The 16965-nt window shown below is 52.2% G+C and overlaps 2 protein-coding genes and 1 long non-coding RNA gene across 3 annotated transcripts in view; 2 read left to right on the top strand and 1 right to left on the bottom strand.

Moving 5' to 3' along the window:
* EHBP1L1 (EH domain binding protein 1 like 1) overlaps positions 1-5182 on the top strand; it is a 29044-nt gene extending 23862 nt beyond the window's left edge. The window contains 7 exon segments of the mRNA XM_034776207.1: positions 848-917; positions 3148-3233; positions 3332-3452; positions 3898-3997; positions 4153-4226; positions 4331-4445; positions 4542-5182. Of these exon segments, the coding sequence (XP_034632098.1) occupies positions 848-917; positions 3148-3233; positions 3332-3452; positions 3898-3997; positions 4153-4226; positions 4331-4445; positions 4542-4629 (654 nt within the window). The 3' untranslated portion in view covers positions 4630-5182.
* Positions 5183-6735: 1553 nt separating this feature from the next.
* On the top strand, positions 6736-15496 carry LOC117880918. Its single transcript, XR_004646641.1, has 4 exons — positions 6736-6821; positions 9701-9774; positions 10912-11021; positions 15405-15496. It is a non-coding gene; the product is annotated as an uncharacterized LOC117880918 (long non-coding RNA).
* A 92-nt stretch (positions 15497-15588) lies between these two features.
* KCNK7 (potassium two pore domain channel subfamily K member 7) overlaps positions 15589-16965 on the bottom strand; it is a 2480-nt gene continuing 1103 nt past the window's right edge. The window contains exons 2-3 of the mRNA XM_034777512.1: positions 16199-16594; positions 15589-15892 (exon numbers count right to left, since the gene is read on the bottom strand). Coding sequence (XP_034633403.1) covers positions 15633-15892; positions 16199-16594 — 656 coding nt within the window. The 3' untranslated portion in view covers positions 15589-15632. The remainder of the gene's footprint in view (positions 15893-16198; positions 16595-16965) is intronic.

Here is a 16965-nt window from a genome sequence, read left to right as displayed (position 1 = left end):
TTACAGTAACAAATTAACATGTACAACCCTAGCAATTTATTATTATAGGGTCTCTTGGGGCTGCATGCACAAGTTTGTTATTGTAGGTTCTCTTGGGAGCATTGGTTTGTTTTTATTCATAGATTCATAGATTCTAGGACTGGAAGGAACCTCGAGAGGTCATCGAGTCCAGTCCCCTGCCCGCATGGCAGGACCAAATACTGTCTAGACCATCCCTGATAGACATTTATCTAACCTACTCTTAAATATCTCCAGAGATGGAGATTCCACAACCTCCCTAGGCAATTTATTCCAGTGTTTAACCACCCTGACAGTTAGGAACTTTTTCCTAATGTCCAACCTAGACCTACCTTGCTGCAGTTTAAGCCCATTGCTTCTTGTTCTATCCTTAGAGGCTAGGATGAACAAGTTTTTTCCCTCCTCCTTATGACACCCTTTTAGATACCTGAAAACTGCTATCATGTCTCCTCTCAATCTTCTCTTTTCCAAACTAAACAAACCCAATTATTTCAGCCTTTCTTCATAGGTCATGTTCTCAAGACCTTTAATCATTCTTGTTGCTCTTCTCTGGACCCTTTCCAATTTCTCCACATCTTTCTTGAAATGCGGTGCCCAGAACTGGACACAATACTCCAGCTGAGGCCTAACCAGAACAGAGTAGAGCGGGTGTCTCATAAATACTACGGCTGTGCATGCTGGTTTGTTATTGTAGGGTCTCTTGGGGGCACTGGGGCTGTGCTGTGCAATTTGTTATTGTAGAATCTCTTGCGGCTGCATAGATTGGTTTGTTACAGTAGGGTCTCATGGGAGCTGGTTTATAACGTCCCCTATCCCTTTTCTTCACCAGGATGACCGTGAAGGCATGATGACCCCCAAGGCAGGACCCCCTGCCTCCGCCAGGACTCAGCAGCCCCCAGGTGAGCCTGGGTTTTCTGTAGGGTCTGCCTTAATTTAGCAGCATCAGGTTTTGGGGCAAAGGGGCAAGATGGATCCTTAAGGGGGAGCAGGTGGTTGTGTTAATTTTGACACACTGCAGGCCCAGAATGTCCAAGGTGTTAGCAGATCCCTGTCGCTACACAACACTAAAGTGCTAACCCAGGCTCAGGGCGTGGAATTTGGAGACCTCAGCCTGCTTATTCCCAGGGCAAATACTCCATTAAAAATCCCTTTAACCTTGTATTAAAAAGGCAGAAAAAGAAGGGGCGGGAGAGTTACTGGGGTGGGGTCCCACAAAATGGGGTGAGTGGGCGACAAAATGGCAGATGAAATTCAGCATTGATAAGTGCAAGGTAATGCACACGCAAAAATAACCCCAAGTTCTCATTTCTAACGGTGGGGGTCTAAATTAGCTGTTACCCCCAAGAAAGAGATCTTGGAGTCATTGTGAAGAGTTCTCTGAAAACTTCAGCTCAGTACACAGCAATGGCCAAAAAGGCTAACGGGCTGTTTGGAATCATTAGGAAAGGGATAGAAAATATCATACTGCCACTATACAAATCCATGGTACGTCCACACCTTGAATAGTGTGTCGGGTTCTGGTGTCAAAAACGATAGAGTGCCACTGGAGGGCTGGAAAGATGATCAAAGGGACAGAACAGCTTCCATACGAGGAGAGGCTACAAAGATAAGGGCTGTTCAGCTTGGAAAAGAGACAACTAAGGGGGGATAGGATAGAGGTCTAGACAATCATGCATGGTGAGGGAAAAGTGACTTGTGAAGTTTTATTTACCCTTTCCTTAAATACAGAAATGGGGTCACCTGATGAAATTGATAGGCAACAGGTTTAATACAGCCAAGAGGAAATACTTTCTTACACAATAACAATTAACCAGTGGAACTCATTGCCATGGGATGTTCTGATGGTCAAATATAGATCCATATTAAAAAACGAACTAGATAGTTCATGGAGGATGGGTCCATCAATGGCTACTAGCCAGGATGGTCGGGACTCAACCCCCTGTTCGGGGCAACCCTAAACCTCTGCTGGTAGCGGCTGGGATTCAGCTGGAGCCGGCAGAGATGGCGACATCAGCTGGGTCCCTCTCTCTGGCCCCAGGCATCCCTCAGGATTAGGGTGAAGGAGGCACCATGGTGTTGTGCTGCCTCCTCCAGTCCCAGGAGCCCGTGGGGGTGGCAGCCATGGTGGGGAAACTTGCTTCTCCTTCCTGGCCACTGTCACCCAACCAGCTGGCCTCCGATCCCCTCTGTGTTTTGGCCACCGCTTAGGCCTGATTTCCAACACCCCAATGTTGGCCCATTGATTTCTGGGCCCACACTCCTCATTTGCCAGACACAATTACCATACAGTAGCTGCCCTCTGCCCCTCAGCAGCTATTGTTCACACCCCAATAATTACCAGGGCCGGCTTGGGGCGGCACCTGGTAAGTGGCGGCCAATCTTGGGGTGGCGGGGGGCGCTCAGGGTTTTTTGTTTTGGGGGGGGTTCGGCTGGGCGGCGCTGGAGGTGGGGTGGGTTGTTTTTGTTTTGGCGGCTGGGGGGGATTCGGCAGCGGCACTTGGGGGGGGTGGCGGTGCAGCGGGGCACTCCGCGGGGGGGGGGGGTGTTAGGCAGCGCGGCTCGGCGGTGCGGGTGTTTAGCGGCGCTCGGCGGGAGGTGTGTGTGGCAGCGGGAGGGTTCAGCGGCGCGGTGCTCCACGGGGGGCTGGGGGGTTCGGCAGGGGGGTTCGGCGGTGCTCCACGGGGGGCTTGTGTGTTCGGCGGCGCAGCACTCTGCAGGGGGCTGAGGGGGTTTGGCAGCGCAGCGCTCCGCAGGGGGCTGGGGGGGCTCAGTGGCGCTCCGCGGGGGGCTGGGGGGGTTCGGCGGGAGGGTTCGGTGGCGCGGTACTCCGCGGGGGGCTGGAGGGGTTCGGCAGCGCGGTGCTGGAGTGGTTCGGCGGTGCAGCGCTGGGGGGGGGGCAGCGGTGCGGCGCTCCGCGCAGGGGGGAATGGCATGGTGCTGAGGGGGGTGTTATGGCGGCGCTATGGAGGGCGGCACTCTTTTTATTTTTGCTTGGGGCGGCAAAAAAGTTAGAGTCGGCCCTGATAATTACAACAGGGCCTCCACCACCAGTGGGGGGCTGGGGAATGGGGTTTAACTGCCTCTCGTGACCCCAATCTAATTGCCTCTCTCTGTCTTCTCCCTCACCAGAGATAGCCCCCTCCTCCAGTGCTAGCACCCAGGAGCCGTCCCGGGATCCCAGCAAGGAAACCAGCACCGCAGAGGAGGAGGTTCCGGTAAGGATGGGTAATTGGGGGGAGGTGGTGGCAGGGACTGGGACACAGGGCCTTTCCCCTCGAGGGGGCGAGGGTCTGACCTCCTGCCTCCCTGGCAGCGGTTCCAAGACACCAGCCAGTACGTGGTGGCCGAGCTGCAGGCGCTGGAGAATGAGCAGAAGCAGATTGACGCCCGGGCAGCCGTGGTGGAGAAGGATCTGCGCTTCCTCATGGAGTCAGGTGCTGCACCGGGACACACACAACAGCCCTGTGGGCGCTGGGACTAGTCATCATCAGGCGCTGTCCTGTGCCCTCACCCCTTCCAGCATTGTGGCCTCTTAGTACCACCTGCTGGCGGCTTCTGGAACTGCTCAGGACCCCTTGGTGATGGAGTTATGGCGTGGGAGCCCCGCATGGGGTGGGAGGGGAGAATGTGCTCTGTATGGATGTCCTATCATCTGTGTTGCTGCCTTGCCACCCCCAGCTGGGCTTGAAGGGAGCAGGCAGTTAACAGGGGTGGAGAGAAGTTGGGGAATGCGCCAAAGGATGACCCCATCCCATCACTGGGCCATGCTCACCTCCCTACCACCACCACTCACTGCTGCACTGCCATACAGGTGCAAATGACACTTGTTGGTTCCTGCAGTGTACTCACACCCCACTCCTCTCCCACCCGCCATTGCAGGCACAAACCGGGCCCAGGAGGAGGAGCTGATCCAGGAGTGGTTCACACTGGTCAATAAGAAGAATGCACTGATCCGGCGCCAGGACCAGCTGCAGCTGCTGTGAGTGACCCTGGGGGGAGGGTGGTGGCTGGGCTTTTGGTGATCATCCAAACCATGCGGGGGGCAGGAGAGAATGTGTAACCTTGGGACTGACATCCCCCCCCCCCNTTGGGACTGACACCCCCCCCCCCATTTTCTCCTCCTCCTCCCCCCAGGATGGAAGAACAGGACCTGGAAAGACGATTTGAGCTACTGAGCCGGGAGTTGAGAGCCATGTTAGCTACTGAAGGTGAGGGCTGGGCCCCTGAGAGCAAAGAGGACTGGGAGTCTGTGGAAGGGACGGGGGACTCTTGTTCTGGGTTCTCAGCTGAGATGTCTCTCCAACCCCTGCAGACTGTCTCAAGACAGAAGCCCAGCAGAGGCGGGAGCAGCTCCTATTGGAGGAACTGGTGTCGCTGGTGAACCAGCGGGATGAGCTGGTGCGAGACCTGGACATCAAGGAGAGAATGTGAGTCTGGGCATGACTTTCAGGTGCGGGGGTTGAGGTCAGGCGTGGCACCCTACGTTTTAACTTGCATTCCCCCTCCCCCCCTTCTCTTCACAGAGCCTTGGAGGAAGATGCCAGGCTGCAGCGGGGCCTGGAACTGCGACGGCGCAAATACAGCCGCAAAGATAAGTGCCGCATTAGCTAAGAGGCAAATGGCCACTGCACAGTCCTTGTCAGTGTCCTGTGGCTGGGATACTACCCAGGATGCCTGCCTGCCTCTTAAAGGGCTCCAAGGTTTGCCTGCTGCTGCTGTTACCTCAGTGCCTCACTGTGTTGCCCCTTGTACATTTTGCTGGTTTCCCTTCCAGTCTGGCCCCGCTCTAGGACAGATGCAGTTTCCCAGCCTTCTCTAATGAATACCAAGGGGAGCACAGGGAGCCTGGCTGTCCCCTATGGCAGAGGGAAACAGTCTGCTGGGGGCAGGGTGGGGCTATTTATTTTTGTGTGTGTGAGAGACTTTGTTCAGCTGGGTGTCCCTTCCCCACCCTGTCAGCTGCCATTTCACAGCCAAGTTGTTGGGGTTTTATCATGGTACAAAAAGTTGATGTGGGTTTAGGGAGGGCAGAGAACAGACGTGCCTTGACAGTGCCATCCAGCCATGTATTGTAATGGCAAGTTTCAATTCCTTGTTCCCTGGGTATTTGCACTAATTTGTAACTGTTTGAAATATGAAATAAAGAGATGTGAAAGCAAACTCATACACTGGTGCAACTGAGTTGTGTATAACAACTGCACTCAAAAGGAGTCAAAATTTCCAGAGATCTGCTACATAGATATCGATGTAGCAAATCCTCTGATCTATACACAGTATAGTCCAGTGGCTCTCAAACTTTTTTACTGGTGACCCCTTCCACACAGCAAGCCTCTGAGTGCGAACCCCCCCCTTATAAATTAAAAACACTTTTTATATATTTAACACCATTATAAATGCTGGAGGCAAAGCAGGGTTTGGGGTGGAGGCTGACAGCTCACGACCCCCCCTGTAATAATCTCGCAACCCCCTGAGGGGTCCCAACCCCCAGTTTGAGAACCCCTGGTATAGTCACTCTTCTTACTACATTCTGTTGGCCACCAAGTCAACTTTGCTGTGATGCCTCCATGGATTTGGGGGGGTGGGGGGGACAGGGAGACGACTAAGAACAGGCCATTTGCCCCAAGGGGTGGGTGGGAGTACACACATTTTTGGTAGCTTTAAAGAGGAGTTGGTGGCTCTGACCATTTAACTTCAGGAATAACAAGTAAATATGTTCATGCACAAATCATTGTAATTTATTTATGTAGTTTTATAACTGTGAAAAGTGATGTTAACATACAGGTGAACCCAGGAACAAATTGATAGTTCGGGGGGGGGGGCACTCCCTTCTCAACCTTTTTCTTTTCCAACATGCTCTAAGGGCAATTGCCTGGGCACCCCCACATGCAACAAGGGCTCTGCTGAAGCCAAAGCCTGAGCAGTGTAGCTTCTGCTTCAGCTCCATGCAGTGAGGCTTTGGCTTTCTACCCTGGGCCCCAGCAAGTCTAATGCTGGCCCTGCTGGGAGGCCCTGGACCCCTAGTTGAGTACCCTTGCTCTAAGTCATCTTAAGAGACTGTGTTCTTGACACCTTTTCTCCCCAGAACAGCAATTGACCACAGGTGACCTTATGTGTGTGCCCACTGCTTGATGCCTGATACCCCTGCTGTGGGTTCTGAAACGCCCCGGCTAACAACCAGCCTCCCCCTTGGGGGATTCACTGTCTGAGCCCCAGTAACCTTTTCAGTGAGTCACACCCAGGAAAGGCCAGAGTAACACCCGCCCCCACCATGGTAAAATGTGTTGGACGTGGGTGGGGGCTGCCCAGCTGCTACTCCAGCGCCCGGTCCTAGAATTCGGTCTGCGCTGCATCGCCGCCCCTCGCGGGGCGCTGCTCGCGCCTCGCCTTTGGCTCCAGGTGCAGCAGTAACCTCTCCTCGCTCGCGCGTAGGCCGCTTCCGGGCTTATACCCCACCCCATTGGCCGCCGCCCCGACCAATACGAGCTGAGTCGCCGTCTGGCTGTACGGGTGGGCGGGGGTCTGTTTCTAAGAGCGCACGCGCCGGGCCTCGGTTTTTCACGGCGCATGCGCCGCTTCGCCCGTCAGGCGGCAGTCGCAGGGGACGGAATCCCCAGCGTGGAGCCCAGCGCCTGGTGCTAGCTGGGCTGGCAAGATCCATTCCCCCCGGGCCCCCCCCCCCGCCTTTTGTTACAGCCTCTCCCCCCTTCGGTCCGGGGCTCAGAACTGCCTGGCTTCGTTCTCCCCCTTGTGCCCAGGGAGCTGTTGGGCCTTCCCCCGGGACCTCTCCCCCCCCCCCGAGCAAGGTTAGTGGAGCCAGCGAGTCAGCCCGCCCCGCAGGGCAGATCCCAGCCTCGAGGATTCACCCTGGGAAGAGATTTCCAACGCACAGGGGCTCAGGAATCTCTCGCGGGGAGGGCAAGAGGTTTAGCAGGGAGGGAAACACCCTGGGGAGGCAGAATGGCTGCAGGGATCCTCCAGCCCGTGCTCAGCACGGGGTGCAGCTGGGGCTCGGAATGGGCACCCCCAGCCCTGCAGTCCCTCCTTGCATTAGAGACAAACAGCTCCCCCCGTCTGACCTTGGAAATAGACGAGCAGGAGCCTTTAGCCTAAATAATTTTACACACGCTGGAATATCTTGTATTTACCAGCACTCTTAGAGCAGTACACCCTCCCCTCCCCCTCATGCAGTAATGAATCAAACATACCTCAGGGAAGATATTGTCCCCATTTTACAGATAGGGAAACAGAGGTGGTTTATTCAAAGGCCCACAGGGATGAAGGACAGGACCCATGAGTCCTGACTCCCAGTCCTCTCTTTTTATTGAGAGACAGAGGTGAAAAGCCCACTACCCCTGCTATAGATTGGGATGGGAAGGAATATACCATCACTCTCCCCAGAAGACATCTGCAGCTGCTACAATAAAAAATACTAAATCCAGCAAAAACAGTCTCAAAGACACAACAGCCTTATCACAACAGCCCCAGAGAGCATCACTGGCAGATGGCTTCTTATTGCTGTCACAAAGGCTTTTATACAGGGATCCTTTCCCCATCATGCTCAGAGGCACAACTAAGCCTGCCTCAAACAATCCTGATGGGCAGGGACCCAAGCGAATTGCAGCAGCCCAGGCCTGTCTCCCTCTGTCAGAACCCAGTAAGGGTGGGGCTAGAAAGGCGGGGCTAGGGGAAGGGCTGAGATGGAAGATTTTCTGACCCCCCCACCCCCAAAGTCACTCTGAAAACTGAAGAATGCCTTTTACCGGGGGAGAAGGCATGCAAAGTAGGGAAATGAGGAGTAAAAGCAAAGTCATCTGATGATGATATCAGCAAAAAACAAAGCTGAGGAAGGAAATAAACCAAAAATGTTATGACAAGATCCCTAGCCAAAGCAATATGATTGGGTAACATTAACCCAGTAAAAGTATGAAGAAAGCATAGGAGATATAGTAGGGGGAGACAAAGTGGGGGAATCTTTTAGCTGAATGTAAAACCAAAGAGCAGACTGGTAAAAAAAAAACCCTGGAACACTTGGGAAAGTTACAGTAAGTTGCCAGGTACCAGGGTATTTGACTGAGGGCTAGTCTACATTGGCAATGCTTTAATGTGCCTTGTGTGGTCCTGCTCTCCCAGCGCTCTAAAAAAACCACCTCAACAAGTGGCGTAGCTCCCAGCGCTGGGGCACTGTTTACACTGGTGCTTTACAGCGCTGCAACTTGCTGCGTTCGGGGGGGGGGGGTGTTTTTTACACCCTGAGCGTTGCAGCGCTGTTAATTGCCAGTGTAGAGAAGCCCTGAGACAAAGGTGCTACATGACGTGCCATTAGAACTGACCAATGAGGCGATAAAAGTTAATTAGCAGAGGAGACAGCAAGTCATCAACAGCAGTGCTGATTACATTTAAGGGCAGGCATCTACCTGAGAAAATAACACTAGGGTTTCAGATCTCTAGAACCAAGCCATATATTCTCCCCTCCCCTAAGATGTTATATGTGCCAATGGGGTGAGCATGTAGCAAACGTTTGGCAAGGGAAAATGAGGGATGGTCAAGGTAGGGGCCAGCATGCCTATGACAGTTGCACAGAAATGGCAGAGGCGGAGTGTACTGCCGTGGTAATCACAGTCTGGCAGATAGAAGGTGTATTGCAGCAAAACAAGCTAAGGAGACACAAAAGCCAAAAGTTGTAAATAACATAGCTCTATGTGGAAGCTGTAAGGAGGCTCTGAAAACATCAGGTGGAGCAGGGAGAGAGAATCAGCACAGGACAAGGGGTACTGCGACATAGCCTCCCTCTATAAAAATAGAACACACACTGCTCAAGGAATAGGTGATGATATACTAGTAGTGAAAAAAGAAAGGGTTGCTGCATTTATGATAAAAGTGCGAAACTGCACATCATAAATGCGGGGGAGGGGGGGGTGTCAGAAAAAAAATCAAATTACAGCAAGGACCCTGGAAAACTAGTGGTGTGTTAGCAATTTGTTAGTGGACCGTATTCATGCAATTTTGAATGAGGTTAATGGTGAAATACTACTTGTATGGGGATCACAATCTTTGGTTGGAGTGCGCACAGTTTGATAGCACGGGGTCAAGAATTAAAAGAAAATAGCCAGGAAATGAAACTAACCTAGATGTCCAGTGTATCCAGGTGGTTGGTTAAATAGCTTGCTTTTAAAATCCAAAGGTATATTGCTGTTAAACAAGACCAAAAACTAGGGAGAGGAAGAGGTGTTTGTACTTTCATAAGGGAAAGATTACACTACATAGCAGCAGAGAAAGAAGTAAGTCTCAAATACAATGATGTTGAGATCCCAGTGCAGAAGAGAAATCTTTAAGGATTTATATTATCTTTAACCCATGTAGGAAATCAGAATGTTTGGAATGATAAGGAATAGTGAAGAATACTAAAAGACCATGTATTATATGCAGTGACCTAAATAGTCCTAACTTGTGGGGAAGTAAGACAGCTGATTACAGTGGCGCACACTCGGAAAAGTTTATTGTTGAAAATGATCTAGTGGTTTTGACCAATGTTGGCCCAACTAGATTTAAGGCAGCAGATGACAGTTTTTTGTGCTTAGCCCTGGGAATTATAACAGCAGATATTGCAAATAGATGCAACTGGAAAATGTGTAAGGAAGAAGGAATGGGAGTGATCATTTGCCTACACTTATTATTTTTCAAGGACAAAGTGAGTTGAAGGTAATGAAAAATGACCCACCTGGTATTTTCAGAAAGCTACCTGGGAACTATTTACAAGTAAGTTACTGATTTTGTGAATGTTCATTGTGTGAGTGATGACAGAATTTCAATGACAATGTAATAAAGGAATTATGGCTACTGTAGCTGTTGCTATTAAATAAGATATTGAAGTAAGTATCCCAAAACTAAACCCTCTCCCTCCCTCCCGTGGTAGAATGAGGTGTGCAAAAATGATAGAAAGAATGGAACAAAGCTTATAAAAAAGCAAAAAAAGACAATCCATAGTAGAGATCTAACAAAGTATAAAAGTAATAAGGAAATTGTTTTTAATAATGCATTATTAAAAACAAACAACTAAAGAACAAAGATAAAGTTGGAGTCCGTGCTGTGGGCAGATAAACATACCAAGACATCAGAAACATTCAGGCAATTTAGAAGAATGACTGGAATTCAGACTAAGCCCTGGTCAGTCTACACTATAAACTTTGCTAAAACTACATTGCTCAGGAGTGTGAGAAACCCACACCCTGGAGTGACACACTTATACTGACCTAACTCCCAGTGTAGACAGCGCAATGTCAGCAGGAAATCTTCTCCCATCCACATAGCTACTGCCTCTCGGGGAGGTGGATTAATTTCACTGATGGGAGAAGTTCTCCTGTCAGTGTAGTAGCGTCTTCACTGAAGCACTGCAGCATTCAGTGTAGACCTGCCTAAGGCCTAGTCTTCACTTACCGGCTGGTCCGGAGGCACGCCATCGATGTTCTGGGATCGATCCCGGAAGTGCTCACAATCGACGCCGGTACTCCAGCTCGCCGAGAGGAGTACGCGGCGTCAACGGGGGGAGACTTCCGGCCGCGTCTGGACCGCGGTAAGTCCGGAGTAAGGTACTTCGAATTCAGCTACGTTATTAACGTAGCTGAATTTGCGTACCTTAGTCCGAAGTCCGGACTAAGTGTAGACCAGCCCTAAGAGTAGCCACATCCCAGGTCGCATTGGGACTGACAAAATAGAAGTTCTGATCATGAGAAAGCAGCTAAAAACGTGGTACGAAATAGAAGGCTTGCCATAGAAATGCCCCTGAGTGAACAGGAATTCAAAAGTCTAGTACAGAAGAATGTAAAAGAGGAATGGCAAAAAAAATTGGGACTAATGAAAGAAGAGGAAGAAGATTTTTTGTTTTGTGCCCTACAGCTGAGGATAAGGACGTTCTTCAGGGCCTGACCTAGGACAATGAAGTGACAATGAAGGAGGGACTATGCACACGCTATAGGGCAGAAGGAACTAATCATCACCTGTGATGGGTACGTAAGGGCTTTGATAAAGGCACTTGAATGTCTTAAGGTAACAAAAGTTACATTGTTATTTAGTAAAAATAGTGGGGAAATGGGGTAGTGGCAGCAAGGCGTCCTTACATTACCTGAAGGGCACAGGTCAAAGCAAGAGAGTATAAACTGACGAGTATTGAGACATCATAATTGCTGGTGGTGATGGACTATTCAGTCACGTCTGCTTCACCATTCAAAATAAAGAAGAAAGAAAGAAACCCAGTGGCATCTAATAGAGCAAGGAGAGAGGGGCTGGGAGCCAGGACTCCTGGGCTCTATCCCAGCTCTGGGAGGGAAGTGGGGTTTGGGGGGCCGGAGGGACTCCGGCCTCTGACAAATGGCCCTCTCCAGAGATGATGAGTTGACATGAAATCCCCACTCCACCCTCCTGAAGGCAATGAACAGGCCCAGATACCATGGAGCTGGATGAAGGGCTGATGTTTGCCTGAGGCAGAGCAGAGGCCATGGCTCATAGACTTTAAGGCCAGAAGGGACCAGCATGATTACCTAGTCTGATCTGCACTTTGCAGGGCACAGAATCTCGCCCACCCACCCCCATCATTTGCCCCTAACCTCTGGCTAAGTTACTGACTTCAAGTTACAGAGGATCCACCATTTACTCTAGTTCAAACCAGAAAATGACCCATGCCCCATGCTGCAGAGGAAGGAAACAAACAAAAAACAAACCCAGGGACTCTATCTGACCCAGGGGAAAATTCCTTCCTGACCCAAATCTGGCGATCAGTTAGACCCTGAGCATGCAGGCGAGACTCGCCAGACAGACACCTGGGAAAGAATTCTCTGTAGTAACTCAGAGCCCTCCCCATCTAGTGTCCCATCACCGGCCCTTGGAGAGATTTGCTAGTATCAGTCATAGAGGGTCACACGCCATTGTAGGCAGTCCCATCATACCACCCCTTCCATAAACTTAGCAAGCTTAGTCTGGAAGCCAGTTAGGTTTTTTGCCTCCACTGCTCCCCTTGGAACTTAAGGTGTGACAATGCTGCCCGTGGGGGCCAGATGAGGTCACTCAATTAGGGTGAACTGCAAACAAAATAGGGCAGACAAACCCCAAAGGCTGGTGGATATTCCAATACTTCGATTTACCAAGCCAGCACAAAACAACTTCTATATTACTTCACTGGTCACTCAGAAGTCCAAATAATGCAGTTCCCTTAAAGTGCCCAGCCTCAGGCCTCCATCCAGACACACATGTTAGATATGATAATGATTACTGAACATCTTATCTCATCATATAAAAGAAAAGGTTCTTCCAATCCCAAAGGGTCAGCCACACACCCAGGTCGAATTATAACTTAGATCTTACCCAAAATACATGCTTGTAGTCAATTCTTGTTAACTAAACTAAAATTTATTACAAAAGAAAAGAGTGTGTTGGTTAAAAGAATATACATACAGATTTGAATTCAATTCTTGAGGTTCAGATACATAGCAGAGATGAGCTTGTAGTTGCCAAAATTCCTTTTCAAAATAGTCCTTAGGTTATAGTCCAATGTCCATATTCAGGGTGACTCCAGTCAGTGACTGGGGATCTCAATCCTTATGGCTCAGGGTTTTCCCTTCTTGAAATCCAAAGCAGATCTGAGATGAAGGAGGATCGTGTCCCAGGGCTTTTATACATTTCCAACAGCCTTTTGGCCTGAGAAAACAATAGGCTTAACTTTCCTTCTCCCAAACATCATGTCAATTAGCACAGGGTAATTTATCCATTAAACAGTTCAGATACAGGTTACCACAACCTTCAAAGAGACATATAGACAATAATACCCTATTTCACTCAAGTGTCTTCCTAAATACTGATACTCCTTTTTTGATCTTTGAATCAAAGCTATAGCAATAGACAAGACTTGTTTGCTTACATCACAAGACCTCAGCAAACATCTACCCTTCTACCTCTAACAATGCAGGCTTGCATTTCAAAGCTCTATTTGTTTACATATCTTCCTAACAAGTCTTTAAAGTTTGGCCATGGGTCATGTGTCATGTCAGTCTGTGAGTTAAACAACTCTTTCTGGCCCTGTGTCACCTTTCAATGAGATGATATATTACACTCATAATGTCACAGAAGGCTGTTTCAGAACGTCACTCTTCTGATGGTTAGAAACCTTCAACTAATTAGGACCAAACTTGTTGATAGCCAGTTTATAGCCATTTGTTCTTGGGTCCACATTGGCACTTAAATTATTCCTCTCCCTCCTCTGATGTGTTTATAGCGAGCAATCAGATCTCCCCTCAGCTTTCATCTGGTTTCCTCTGCCCCATCACACTGGCAGCTCATAGTCATCCTATGATCGACCAATACGCCCAGGTCTTTCTCCTCCTCTCTTGCTTCCAACTGAGATGTCCCCAGCTTATCGGAAAAGCTCTTGTTGCTAGTCCCTACGTGCATGGCCTTGCACTTTGCAGTATGACATTTCACCCCATTTCTGTGATTCCAGTTTTTAAGGCTGTTCAGCGACACCCCACAGCCAGAGCCCCGGGCGTAACCCAGTGCCATGGACCGACAGGATGATGCCTACAGAGAACCTGACCCCTGGGTTCTCTCCCAATGGGGATGGGCAGTGGTTAGCGGTGGGGTGTCTCACCCAGATGCCAGCAATAGGCTCCTGCAGGCTGATCCAGGACAGTAGGAAGGTGGCAGCAGGCTTGGTGCCAGCAGGGCAGTGGCATCACAGGGTCACAGCTGGGGCATTGCCCGCAGATGCAGGTACCCAGCCAGTATCCAGAGCACACAGCAGTCAGCGCCCCCGCCTGCACCAGCACCTGGAGGGACAAGGCTCCAGGGAGTCCACAAGGCTGCTGGGGGTAGACCAGCTGGAATGCCACGGCTTCCTGCACCCTCATCCACTAGTGCTTCCCCTCCTGAACGCCCCCTCCTGCCCCTCCCTCACTGCTTTCTACCCTCAGCCCCCACCTACCACAGCCTCTTGCCTCCCCACCCCCACTCACTCCCCTCCCATCTGCCTTCCTCCACCTCACCTGATGCTCTCTCCTCCTCCCACGCGCCCCCTGCACTGACTGTCCCTCCCCATGGACCCTCAGCTTCTCCCCCCCCAATCATTCCCCCCCACCCCCATGTCCTTTCCAAGGGATTGTCAGGGATTTGGTTAGTTTAACTCACCCCCCGATTAATGTGTTAGTGAAATTACAGTGAGCATTTAGCCCAGTTTAATTCCTCCCCATACACACCCCTCCCAGAGCTAGCGACAGAACCCAGGCATCCTGACTCCCAGCCACTCTGCTCTAACCCACTAGACTCCACTCCCCTTCCAGAGCTGGGAAGAACCCAGGAGTCCTGGCTGCCAGCCCTCCCTCCTGACTCTCTGGTCTCGGCTGGTGGGGGGGCACAGCTGTGCCCAGCAGGATAGAGGAGAAGGAAGAAGCAGTTCCAGATGGTATTGAGCCATTTGTTGAAGAGGGGTGTCCGTCCAAGGCAGACAGGGCAAGCTGGGCACAGTGGTTTTCCCAGACCCAGGAAAAGGGGATGCTAGCCACCATCAGGGCCCCACCCCGCACCCTCCCTGTGGCCCAGGCGTACTGTCTGGCGAGGGGATCCGCAAGTGGGGGTGCTCACCTGAGAAAGGAAAGGGTGAGTGCAGCACTGCAATCTTCCTCCACAGCAGTGCCCCCAGCTGGGGACTCGGCGCTGTGAGCTTCCTCCACAGCAGTGCAACAGTTATTAAAACAACAAACCACCACAACATTGTAACTGGCATTAGGAACTTTTTACCTATTTGGACTGTTCACATCCTGGATTAGAACCCAGGAGTCCTGGCTTCCAGCACCCCCTGCTCTAATCCACTAGACCCCTTCCCTTCCAGAGCTGTAGCCCTCTGGGAAGGGAATTCTCACCTTGCTGTGGCCAGGTGGGCCAGGAGGTAGGAGTGACCATAGGGCCCAGATGGTAGTCTTTGCTGCTCCCCTGGGCTGTGAGGCTGGCATTGGCCTGGCCCAGGGACAGGCACAGGGTCCAAGACTTACCCCTCCTGGGCAACAGCTCTTAGCAGCTCCTGGGTAATTCCTGGTGGGATAGGTCACAGGAGGGTGGCTTGTTTACTCTGAGGCTACTAAGTGCCTTCCCATCTCCATCCAGCCCAGTATCTCCCCCTCCCCTGCCCACTCAGGGTCACACCTGTGGGCTCTTCCATGCCAGCGTCTCCCCTCTCTGCTGCCCCAGATCCAACCCATGGGATCAGCCACCCCTGTATCCCTCTCTCCCCCAGTGAAACCAATGGGCAGAGCCACCCAGAGGGGGTGCAAGTGGGGCAATTTGCCCCAGGGGCCCCCATGAGAATATAGTATTCTACAGTATTGCAACTTTTTTTTTTTTAATGGAAGGGGCTCCCGAAATTGCTTTGCCCCAGCCCCACTGAATCCTCTGGGCGGCCCTGCCAACCGGATCATCCAGCCCATATTCTCCCCGTCCCGAGACAAAACAATGGTACTAGTACCAGCCTGGCACCCCACTCCACATGCCCACGGTCAGTGTCTATTCTGTACAGCTTCATTTATTGATGCATGAAAGGAGGTGTGCGTGGGGGGGACACAACACATTGTCCGTGGGGGTTACCCAGAGGGGCCATCATGGGGTGCCGCTCTCCCATCTGCCTCGCTGTCCGCTTGGCTCCCAGAGGTGGTGGCCCCGCAGACAGTAGCCAGGCCCAGCTGGTCACAGCTCAGGATCTCCAGCCGGTCATCGTCCTCACTGGAGGGGGAGGCAGGGGCCCGTGGGGGGGCGAAGAATCGGACAAGACTGCGGATCTCGCGCAGCTCATAGATGGTCTCCAGGGCCAGCAGCATGGCCAGGAGCCCCAGGAGAAGATAACCTGTGGGGGAGAGATGAGGATCAGGGGTCTGAGATGGGATTTCTCCCCTTTCCCCTGCAGCACAGCATCCCCATAGAGCCCCACCCCCTCCCTGCACCACAGTGCCCCCTACAGAGCCCCCACCCCTTCCTTGCAGCAGAGCGCCCCCTACTGACTCCCCACCCCTTCCTTGCAGCACAGTGCCCCCTACTGAGGCCACCCACCTCCATCCCTGCAACACAGGGCCCTCTTGTGCTGCAGGGAGCCAGTCCCCCCCAAGCCCTGCAGCACAAGCGTCTCCTAGTGACCACCTGGAGAATGGCTCACAGGTGATGCTGATTTTGTAGAGATGGCGCAGCGAGGAGGGGCTGCCACGACCTGGCACGTAGTCCCCAAGCCCAATGGTGCTGAGTGAGATGAAGCAGAAGTAGACGGACTCCAGGAAGGTCCAGCCGTTCTCCAGGGCCCAGAAGCAGAGGGCTGGCAGCAGGATAAAAAGACCCAGTACACTCAGTCCCATGGCAGCTGCGTGTCCCAGCGCTGCATGGCCTGGAGAGATGCCCCAGTGGGTGTGAAGATACTGAACGGGCCGGTGGCTCAGCAGCCCCATGAGTCGCTGCAGGAGACAAGTGGCCAGGAGCAGGGTGGCTGGGAGTCCCAGCAGGGTGTAGAAGATGCAGAAAACCTTCCCCCCATCCGACAGGGGCACCGTATGGCCATAGCCTGGGGGGAGAGAGTCAGTGGGGAGGAGAAGGGGGAGGGGCGGTGCTCCTCACTCCCAACCCGTAGTTTACCGCTATCCCAGCTCTGCCCACCATACCCCACCCTAGCTCTACCAGTGCCACTCACTCCTGACCTGCAGCCCCCTCCCCTACCCTCCCAGCGCTTGGCTCCCTTCACCCCTCACCCCTGCCAGTGCCCCTCACTCCCAACCCGCAGCCCCCCGCCCTCGGCTCTCTTCACCCCTCCTGCCGGTGCCCCTCACTCCCAACCCACAGCCCCCCGCCCTCCCAGCCCTGGGCTCTCTTCACCCCGCCCTGCCGGTGCCCCTCACTCCCAACCCGCAGCCCCCCGCCCTCGGCTCTCTTCACCCC

This window comes from Trachemys scripta, chromosome 7 (genome assembly GCF_013100865.1).
Source record: "Trachemys scripta elegans isolate TJP31775 chromosome 7, CAS_Tse_1.0, whole genome shotgun sequence".
Taxonomy (NCBI): domain Eukaryota; kingdom Metazoa; phylum Chordata; order Testudines; family Emydidae; genus Trachemys; species Trachemys scripta.
This window is presented reverse-complemented; position numbering and strand designations above follow the sequence as displayed.